This window comes from Quercus robur, chromosome 12 (genome assembly GCF_932294415.1).
Source record: "Quercus robur chromosome 12, dhQueRobu3.1, whole genome shotgun sequence".
Taxonomy (NCBI): Eukaryota; Viridiplantae; Streptophyta; class Magnoliopsida; order Fagales; family Fagaceae; genus Quercus; species Quercus robur.
This window is the reverse complement of record NC_065545.1, coordinates 7,827,736-7,839,612: the sequence shown is the minus strand read 5'-3', so window position 1 is coordinate 7,839,612 and position 11,877 is coordinate 7,827,736. Positions and strand designations below refer to the sequence as shown.

General features: G+C 31.8%; 1 protein-coding gene across 1 annotated transcript; it reads right to left on the bottom strand.

The window, feature by feature from the left end:
- Positions 1-1,283: 1,283 nt before the first annotated feature.
- LOC126708092 (uncharacterized) lies at positions 1,284-2,311 on the bottom strand. The gene has a single exon (XM_050407912.1). The coding sequence runs from the start codon at positions 2,309-2,311 to the stop codon at positions 1,379-1,381; it is 933 nt and encodes a 310-aa protein (XP_050263869.1). The 3' UTR covers positions 1,284-1,378.
- Positions 2,312-11,877: the final 9,566 nt, after the last annotated feature.

The window sequence follows — 11,877 nt, the reverse complement described above, 5'->3', positions numbered from 1 at the left end:
TCCTTCCTCGGTCTTCTCGTGCTCCACAAATCTTCCATTACCGCTTGAATCTGCTGCCATCCAGGAAGTCTTGTGTTCGGACATAATGCCAACTTCAATTTATAATTGTCTCTGATATCTCTTGGTTTGGTTAAGTAAGCTAATACCAACATTCACAATGTCAGTTATACATGGTCTTATTCTAGTACAACTTTAAATTTCAGTATGATTTTAAGGAGATATGTAAAAGTTAGATTATTTTTTACAAAAAACCTAGCTTTTAGATCTTCTTTTCCCATGATTTTTTAGATTTTTATGTTTTGAGAGTAGAGAGACATAAAAAGGTAACAAAAATACAAATTTACCCTTATTTTTAACAGAGGTGGGTAACTGAAGACAAATGGAGCTAACTTTAGGTAGGTAAACCACATGTAGGTAAAGTATTTTTCGGGTAAACCACAGGTGGGCAAAATGTAATTTCCCCTTAAATATTTGTCAACAAACATTAGAAATAATACCATATTCTTTTTTGTAGAGAGTTTCAACTTATAGGGTCCGCTCTTGATGATAACTCTTTATCATATTCTTAATTATATTAATTTTAGTAATTTATATTTTTCTTTTTTATTACATGAATATAATCAAAATTAATTTAAAAAATGGTAGAACACAATGAGTATTATCTATGAGTCATAAATAGATATTTATTTTTTATTAAATGAACCCGCGCATTGCACGAAACATTAACTAGATAATTACAATTGCTGAGAGTACTCAACGTGACACAAATATGTCACATATTTGATTCGATGCACTGGAGCACTGCTCGGAGGTCTTGCCCTACAATTGATAAGCCCTCAAAGCTGGTAAACAATTGATTAGGATAAAGTTTTTTGGCTCAAGTTTAGTTATTTTGGCAACAATGAAAACAAGATAAAACCAAAATCAGAAGAAAAAAATAGTTTAAGAATATACGCAATTAATACTTAAAAAAAAAAGTGTGCATTAGTGGAAATAATTAAATATTTGTCAACAAACATTAGAAATAATATATATATATTTTTTTAAAGAGAGTTTCAAATTATAGCGTCCACTCCTGATGATAACTCTTTATCATATTCTTAATTATATTAATTTTAATAATTTATATTTTTCTTTTTTATTATATGTAATATAATTAAAATTAATTTAGAAAAATGGTTGAACACAATGAGTATTATCTATAAGTCATAAATTGGTATATATTTTTTATTAAATGAACCCGCATTGCGCAAAACATTAACTAAATAATTACAATAGCTGAGAGTACTCAACGTGGCACAAATATGTCACATATTTGGTTCGATGAACTGTAGCACTGACCAGAGGTCTTGCCCTACAATTGATAAGCCCTCAAAGCTTACACCACAGTAGTCACTGGACAAAGAGGAGCCGAACCAGGGAGGGCTAAGTATGCGTGAACGTGTTCATGCTTATTGGCATTGCAATATGAGCTTGAATTGTTCAAAACCATCCCAACCGTGAGGCAGTTTCCAGGCATGGAAGAAGCTAATAAAGTCGCAAAATCCGCTTCCAAGTTTTCATTCACTTTATGATCATAGCCATCGTAATCAGCTTCAGTTTCTTGATGTTCTTCTGCACCATCTTCTTCTATCTTTTCAACCACTTCTTGATCTTCAACAAGCTGGAGATCTTCAAGCTCTAGCTCCTCATTTTCTTCGTAATTAATGTTATCGTCAAGCTGAACAAGGTTTAAGACAAGCCGACCATTTTCCCTGCGTGCTTCGAAGTACTCATAATGCTTCACTCTCTCAACTTCAAGGATTAGCTTTCCATCAGTGTAATGTCTAGTAAAAACCCAAGGCAATGGAGGTACTGGAGGTGGGAAATTCTTAGTCATTGCACAACGACGATTCAGCTTATTAACATGTTCACTATTGTAAGGCTCATGTTCCTCCAATACTTTTATGTCATATTCACTAGCGCTCAAGTAAACCACTCCACTCTCTGTACCGATCAAATCGTCCATTGTGGAAGACCCGGATGAAGAACAAGTCGAAGGACTAAGCAACATTGATGAAGAAGAGGGTGATATTGCTGGTGTTGTTTTGGAATGAACAATGTTAGCAAGATGATCTGGACTTTGAAGGCTCATTGCTTGTGGGTAAACTAGGGTTTTGAGACCCAGTTGGAGATATTGATCATGATGGGTTGGAAATTCTTTTGGGGTTTGTATAGAAGAAGGTAGCTTTGATACCCACAGCATAATTTCACTAAGTGATGAAACTATGGATTTAGCCTTACACAATAAGCTTTCGCCAAAGAAATCCATGCTTTGCATATGGACCTTGAAACCTAGCTATTTTTTTTTTGTTATGAGTGTAAAAGAGACTGTTGGGTAAATCTTTGGAATAGTTTTGGCTCAGAGAAATTCACCTACCAACCTGGTAATAATCAAGCTGCAAGATAAAGAACAAATAGATTAATTAGATTACAATTAGGCTAAATAAGAAAACTGGACGCTGTATTGAAGAATTACTATTATTGTTGGATTGTCTGACTAATATAATAGCATAATTATAAGATGAAGTTTGGAAGGTTTTGGGGATTCAGTTTTGGTGATTTGGAAAAAGACAAGATTTAAACGTCTGAAATGTGTGAGGTTGGTTCAGTGGACAGCACGTGGTTTTGATTGCAGTGTGTTTCTCAACACAAAATTTTGTTTATATTCAGCTAGCTAGCACTGCTCTTGTAACTGACTGATTTTTCTGTAAACACAAGAAACTGCCACGATAGCTTCCAAAATTGAGCCGTTAGATAATAAATAATAATCAAGTATGAATGAGAAAAAAAATGTTGTCAAGAAAACAAATAAGATGATCACCTATATTCGTATAGATCATTGAGCAATGATGAAGATTCCTTATCATAGTACACAGTTTACCATATATGTATACAGCAATTGGAGGATGAAATCAAATTTGTATATTCATATATGTTTATTTCTTTAAACCAGAAGATCTATCTAAAAACTACTAAAAAAGGTGGTAATCAATGTATACAACCCAAGTATCATGAGGGAACAACAGGCATAAATAAACATTGAATTATTGCAAATATAAATTTTTTGCTAGACCATGATCGATCAGTTACAGACAGTATTGATTTCATAAAAATAAGTTTAAAAAGTGATGAACTTTGGAGAAATATATGAATGAGATGGTGAGATCAAAAGTTAGAAAGCACATGTAACGTTGAGAAGAAGAGTAATAGGAAACAACATTGAGAGTTCTTGCTTTTGGTTAGAGAATTAACCCCTCAAAAGTGACCCTTTCTCTCAAATGTCATTCTTGCACCCTTTTCTCTCAAATGTTATAACATATACTGATAATTTTATAGAAGAGGTAAAAAAGAAAGATGAAAACAAGCAAGGAAAAAAAAAATCCATCGAGAAACAAGCTAAAACCATAACTCAAAAACATAGAAAAAAGAAATATATATGGAGACTATGACCTGAAAATTGAGATCAAATACCTAATGACATTGGCAATATACATAGAGATCTAGAACTAAAGAAGAGAAACATCTTACTCCATGGCAGCCCATTATTATATCATTTTCTCTCCCTCTGGAAAAAGAAACACAAAACGCTTCTCAACTCCAATCAAAGTTTCACCCCTCAGCAATTGTCTCAAACTGGGTAACCTGTCCCATATATATAATATCATAAAAGAAACGTTTAGCATCATAAAAGAAACCTTAGGCCACCAAACATTTCTCGAGGCTATGAAGGTCATTTAACTTGTTATGAGAAACGTATATATTTGTATATATATGGGAACTTGGTTCTAATGTGAACAACCTTGCTCTTAATTCTTGCACCAGAAGCTATTGTTTTGTAAACTAACATCTAAACCCAATTGTCTGTCATTGTGTGATTAATGGATTATAGAACCTTTTATAAATCCAGAGAGTAGGTGTGCAGTGGATCACTCAATGAAACAATCTATCTATCAAACTGAATTTGTTTGGTTCCGTAGCTCTGGCATCCATGTTCAGTGCCAAGTCTGTTGTTTGTTTTCTTCACTGAAATTTTTGTGGGACGCGTATTACTTTCCCTTTGTATTCCATCCCAATTCTTTCAGTACTTCCAAAATACAAAAAATTTCAAAACTACCGAGATGAGATGGTATTTTATCATTCGTGTTAATAAAAATGATATTAAATATGAATTCATGTAAAAGTGACTTACTCCCATCACAATTTGCCAAATCTATAATTGTAAAAATATTGTGACATTTTTGTATCTATAAAAATTACTCTATTTCTTCTTATGGTAAGTGTGATTCTTTTTTCTCCCTATATATATTTAGATATATAATTATATTTGTTATAGTTAATACACCGTGAATAAAGTAGTTTGTTAAAAATCTTGTAAGTCAATTGATTAACACTTATTTATAATTTTAATGTAGACATTTAGGGTTTAAATATGTCAACTCTTAAAATAATAATAATAATAATAATAATAATAATAAAAAAGTACTCTGTGTGATGATCTCACTGCAATTCTTGTCGGATAAGAATTGCTACATATGCTTGTAATACCCAAAAAAAAAAATAAAAAAAATACAATAGTTGGGTTAATTCTCATTTGAGTTTATCATTGATATTAGTTTGAATCTACCATTCATAACTTATCAAATCAACAATTGTGAAATTTTTTGTAAAATTTTTTTTAATCAAATTGAACAAAATTGCCCCTCTAAATCTTTCTTAAAAAAAGGGGCAATTGAAAATTATCCAATAACCTCTAAATATTAATGCAAGTGATATATCAAAAAATTTATTTTATGGATTAGAGGGTTGACCAATGACCATAAATTTAAACCTACCCATATATTTTGGCCTTTAAATGTTCATAAATAGATTTACATGTAAGTTACCCGCCGCCGCAAGTAATTGAAGAGCACAGCTGTACATTTGTAAAAAAGTCAAAATTCTTCCTAGCAAAAATACCTTTTAGTTTCTCAAAAAATCAATTTCCAAAAATATAACATGTCTTGCCAATTTTTTAGCTACCAAAGTAAATGAAAGGTAATTTTGCTAGGAAGAATTTTGACTTTTTACAAATGTACAGTTGTATTCTTACTTACTTGCGGCTGGTAACTTACATCTAAATCTGTTTATGAACATTTAAAGGACAAAATATATGGGGAGGTTTAAATTTATGGTCATTGGTCAACCCTCTAATCCATAAAATTAAATTTTTTGATATATAACTTGCATTAATATTGAGAGGATATTGGATAATTTTTAATTGCCTGTTTAGGATTGATAGTACAAAAATCCCCAACAGTTTGAACTTTGAATGCAGATCAACATGTCGATCAAATGAAACAGTGGAAGAAAATTTCGTTTACAATCCTATATCATGCGATTCATGTCACTATAACTCACAAGTATTGATTCTTCATATTCCATCCTGCATACCAATCTGAATGCCTCTAGTCTAATTTCATTTTTATCATATACTGCAACTAAATTCGTCTAATCAAATAAAACAATGAATTGTTAGTGATCAAGTTTTGTGTCACATACCTTTCAACAGAAAAAAGAAAAAAAAAATGTCACATTGTATCTATCTTTTTTCAAACTGTAATTGGGTTAAAGTTTTACTCCCTCCGTCCCACTTTGTTTGTCCTCTATTCCATTTTAGGATGTCCCAAAATATTGTCATGTTTCTAAAAATAAAAGCTATTAGTTTACTAATGTTCCTATTATACCCCTAAGCCTCATTAAGAATAACTCTTTTTAAAAAAAACTAATAAATTTATTTAAGGGTAGTTTTGTAAACTTATATATTTTTATAAGACAGACAAGATAATAAATGATGTTCCCTTAAAATGTTTGACTTTTCAAACAGGACAAACAAAGTGGGACGGAAGGAGTATTTTTTTTCCTAAACTAAACTCATTATATGGTGAATCGTGAAAATGGTATGAGAGAGAGAGAGAGAGAGAGAGAGATATTTATTATATCACATATAATGTTCCAGAGAGAGAGAGAGAGAGATATTTATTATATCACATATAATGTTCCTTAAACATGACTGTCCTTGTTATTGAAATAAATGTTGGATAAAATTAAAATGTGTCAACAATTGAGCTAATTTTTTGACATTCAAATGATTAAATTTGTTATTTTCCTCTCAAATGAATAATTAAACCTCTCTAGTAATTTTTCAAGTTACGACAAATTTATAAGTAGTACTATCAAATTATTAATTTTTCCCAAGTCAGCGAATCGCGACAAATTCATACTTTTGTATTTTGATCTAGACATTTAAAAATGGCATACCTCGTACTCTCGTTGAATCCAAGATTCCAAATATTCAAAACATTTTTTTATTGTTTGAATAAAGAAAAGGCTACACAGGAAAAATATTTAATTTCAAAATTTGTTGCTATCGTAAAGGTATAAGACTCAAATACTGCAAAATTAAATTTGTCGTGATCATGCATTATCAAATTTAGGAGCATATATAGACCAACCAATTCCAAGTTGTCTTAGGCCTTAGCCAATCAAGTCTATAGTTTATAACACGATTGTAGTACTTGCTAAGCTTAATGGCTGTATATATGTCTTCTCGAAGACTTTGAAATATTCAAGGTTGAATTAAATAGTATAATGGAGATTTAGAGTACTTTTATTGAATTAATGTTATAAGTAGATAGATTTGGAATGGGTTTTAACTGATAAAATTTCTGATGGTTGAATAAGATATCTGAGATTTTGGTTACATAAAAAACTGATTGATGTTTTGCTTTGATTCTAAAGAGCTATCATTAGGAGCAGACGTCATAGATTGAAACTCTCTAAAATATATATATATATATATATATATATATATAAATAAATATATATATATATATATATAGATTTGGATTTGGATTATCATTAATGGCGTGTATGGTAGAATTGATTGCTGCAACTAATGGAGATGGTGTTTCCTCCTGATGTATTCAAGTTATTATTTGTGATTAGATCACGATGATTACTTGTAAATTGATCTTATAATGGAATTTTTATATGCTGGGTCTTGATTTCTTTTTCTTACTTTCTTTTTTGGGCAGTATAGGGGTTATAGAAACGTTTCTTTCTTCTTTCAGCAAGACGGTATTAGAAGTACTATAGATAGAAGTACTAAATTTTTGCAATGAGATTTTGTGGAAGCCGTATTGAGGCAGCAACCTCTACTAGCTCGGACTCGGAGTTAATTTTGAGGACTTAAAATTATATAATTTCCCATTTTTGTTTCCGTTTCTTTTAAATTTCAATTTGTACTATGATAGAAACGGTTTTTTTTTCTCCCTTTATAAGAAAGAAAAGAATCATATGGAAGTACCCAGCATATCGAAGTACAATTTGTGTTGCTTAAATTAGTTGAAACAATTAAATATTTATGGATTCACTTAAGTAATATGATCATACTTTTAATTATATTAATCTTGATAATTTACATTTCTTAAATCATTTTAGTGACACACAATAATATATATATATATATATATATTTTAATTGGAAGTAATGTTGCACTACTCAATAACTTGTTATAAAATTTATATTTTGAAAATTCTATTGTCGAATTACATATTCTATATGTTCTTAACATTTATGCCAATTGGATATTATTTATCATACGATCCATAAACTCATCTTTTATGTATTATTTTCAATTATAAAAACTTGAATTTAAACAATTGATTGATGATATGGTTATTAATCTTTGATCACCTTGAAATTTTGCAAGTATAGAGAATATACAAAGATAATATAATCTAACGTATAGTGGATTTTTCAAAATTCTCAACCAATTAAAAAAATATTGAGTGGTGTAACAATACTTAAAGTTGCACCAAGTGTAATTTGAACCCAACCATATACATATATATATATATATATATATACATACATATATTAATGCATTATTAAAATCAAAACTTTTATTTATTTTAATGCATTAATTAATTTTCATATATTAATGGGGTAGATGCATCTTTATGTCATAATTACTTATAAATGGTGCACTAACTATTTATATAAAAATATTTTTTATTTTCATTTTTATAAATTTTATATAAGAATACATATTATCAAAAGAAAATTAATTAATCTGAAATATAACGCTTCTCTTCATGTTACTTTGGCAACAATTGAAAAATGAAAAACAATAAAGGCAAAAAAAAAAAAAAAAAAATTAGTGACACATGCTATCAAAAATAAATAAATAAATATAATTGTATGCTTAATTAATTGAAATAATCAAATATTTGTGAATTTATTAAAGTAATATGTTGATAATATTAATTATATTAATGTGGGAGAGGGAAGCCTGAAGAGAGGATCATAGAGTGGAATACACTTGAGGGGTAGTTGGGCCCAACTATTGATCAGATTAGGCTCAATCCAATCAGGATAACCCAATCAGGGAAATCGAGGAGGACGGCCTGCCCGAGGAGCCTAAGGAGTAGATACTTCTCAGGAGACTGGAGATAAACCACCAAGGCCATAAGGTTGAAAGCTGAGGAAGGAAGAAATGACGTGAAAGCAAGGAGATGAGAAAGTTTCCAAATAAAGCATCCATGACCTCCACATTTAATGCACCATACCAACTCAGCTTGTCGTATTAATGGCAGACTGACTCTTGAATAGTGCTCCCACAGCCTGTAGCCTACTCTAGCCGCCACTAAATATGCAATGATAGGACAAGTATTTAAGAAGGGATCAACGGCCATTTAAGTGGAACGCTAGAATACAATCCAAGCAGCTATATATAGGAGGAAAGAACCTCCTAGATGGGGAATCAGAAAAAGTTCAAGGAGAGAAATGGTAATATAGAGAGAGAATAGAATCATTGTAAGACCGAGAACTGTATTCCTAAAGAACTTCACTCCTCAGCCAGCTTGAGAAAGAACTTAAATAAGAATATTTCTTTCCTTATTACATTTCTTTACAAAAATTGTCATTCTTACTAGTTTTTCTTCTATAATTATCAAATCATGGCAACAAGAGTTTGAAGGGTTGATCTTGACCAACCACCTCTACAAATTAGTTGTATTGGGCCTCCATTCTAACTCACTTTCATCCATGTTGGGCTATGAAAGTGAGTTAGAATGGAGGCCCAATACAACTAATTTGTAGAGGTGGTTTATGTAACATAAACAAGTTGTGAGATGTTACATAAACAAAGATTTTTAGATTTGTTTATGTAACATCCCACCGGTTCAAAAATCTAAAAATCAACTCTCTAAAATTGGGGATAATACCACTTAACTTATCAACCACGGAACCACCTCTTCTGTACCCCACAAAAATAGATGTTTTTTTGGGTATAGTAGATACAATCTTTTAGAGGTGTATTTCAGATATTTACCATGCATGATAGAATAAAACTTACTATTCGGCAACTCTGAACAAAAGCACAATTTCTCATAACAATTTACCAGTTTTTAAAAAGGTTGCAGGCAGTAATCTATCAGACTTGACAAGCGGACAGAACCTGACAAGCGAGTTCAAACAAACTAGCTAGGAACCAAACGACAAAATGCAAGCTGTGATCCAAACTCCAAATATCGAACTTCAATTCTAGACTCTAGGACCATCAAACCATCTGCACCTTTATGGTCACTAATGATCTAGAAGCGATAAATTAAGAACTTAAAGCAAATATGAAAGCCCCAATGGTGCCAAATAACTAATATATAGCTTGTTCATTAATTTTTTTTGAGTAGTAAATACTACAGTAGAAAATAGTCAAAATACTAATGGAGGACCTAGTTTTTCACACTCCAATAAGGTGAGAAGGTATGGAGATTCAAGAACATGCAGTTGAAGTATTGAACTATAGGGGCTAAAACCTCCGGGGACCGTGGTTGAAACTTGGACCACCAGAATGACTATGAGAGTGACAAGCAAAGGGTTTGGATGTGAGCCTTGGTAGACGTACCAGTTAGCCCAGGCTGTCAAAAATTTATATAAATTTACTCTCTGGGTACGTGGAATATTTTCAAATAGTTGCATGAGAATTCGAAGTGAGAGCTAGCTAGCTCGGCAGCCCAATGATGAGGTCTGACAATAGTTGATATTGGGAGGTAGCTGTACCTCATGATGATGAAGATGGTGATGATTATTGATTACTTTTATTACATCCCCAAAGAAAAGAACAACAAAATCAAATAGGGGTAGGGTATAGACCTCGGAAATTGTTCTCTCTTTCACTACCTGATTCTGTCAGTGCCACATGCTCTGGATTTTTTGAGTAGCGTGGCCACATATCTCTTAGTAAATGCTTGATGGATCGAACGTAGAAATGATTCACTCCAAAGTCCTATCTGATCCAGTACTACTGCTCGTTCCCGATCAGATACTGAAGCTTTTTCTTGTCCACTATAATCTATATACATGCATCCCTCCACCTCTCAGCCCCACCAAAAATGGAAAAATTCACTAGGATATCGGAACTTCCAAGTGTATTTGTATCTAATTAATGGGTCATTTTGAAAACTACAAAATTTTATGTTATTTTATTCCTATTGAGAATGTGTGATATATCTAATTAAATGGGTCATTTTGAAAACTACCTAATTAAAATTTGTTGTTTTATTTTGATTATTAACCATTAGCAAATTTATTCAGAAACTCTCAATCTACCTCATTGCAGTACTTAAGGATAATTCACTTTACGTTCCTGAATTTTTCAACCCTATACTTCACCTGCTTGTCCATGTTGGAATAACCGAATAAAGTGAAAATTTTTTAGCCTTTATAAATGTCGAGAGGATTGAAAAGTTGAGAAATTTGCTGTTGTGTATTCATGTTTGTTTGTACAGCAGAGCAGCTAATCGAGCGTCTAAAGCCTTAGGGTTCCCAATGTAGCACACGTGTATTTTAATACATGGTAATGGAAATGTTAAGGGGCTAGTGGGAAAAAACGTGCACAGGTGGGATAAATGCAATTTCACATAACAATATGATCACCTAATAATAATTTTAATATGCATAGCAAATATGGATCCACCTTTAGGGAGTTCAAACTTACTAAGATTGATTGAGAAAATATTTTTGACTTGAGAAAGATCTCAAACAATTATTAGGAAAAAAAATTAATCTAAAAGAAAATAGATATAAAACACCAAGAATTACGTAGTTTGGCAGTAGTCTACATCCATGGGCGATGACGAACAAATTTCACTATATCAAATTTGGGGTAATACAAATTGGTGTAAATGCACTCTCATAAACCCAAATCTCAAATACATCCAAATGGCTCTCTTTCACAAATACAAACCAAAGAACCAAAGGTTCACAAATACCAAATACGAATTGCGTACAAACCAAAGAGAGAGCTACAAATCAAATCCAAAAGTTGCAACACACCAAGAGAGAGCAAATCACCAAACCGCAGAACCAAAACCAAGTGGCAACAAACCTCTCTCACTATTCTACATTGCAACCCACAAATATCAAAAAATCAAACCAAGAGAAAGCCTATTTTTCTCACACACACAAAACTCTGTAAATTTTCCGCAATACACTCTATTTATATAGGATATTCAAGTCAACAAAGATGCAAGTCCACAATAGAATTTGTAATGCAATTTCCTTGTGTCCATGTGCACCATACTAATCTAAGCAAAAGACAAAGTCTACTCCAAGTATAACTCTAAATCACATGGCTGTCTCTCAAGGTCGGCTAAATCAAATCAATCTCATGTTGGACTCCAAAGTCAAGTAGAATTCCAAGAGTAATATGAGAACAAGTCTCCTTCACCATGTGAAAAGAGGTCCAATTCAAGTTGTCCTCCACCAAATGACAAGTCATCCAAAACAAGGAGT

Excerpts from the sequence above, each read along its gene's own strand:
- LOC126708092 (XM_050407912.1), bottom strand. The coding sequence starts at position 2,311 with ATGGATTTCTTTGGCGAAAGCTTATTGTGTAAGGCTAAATCCATAGTT.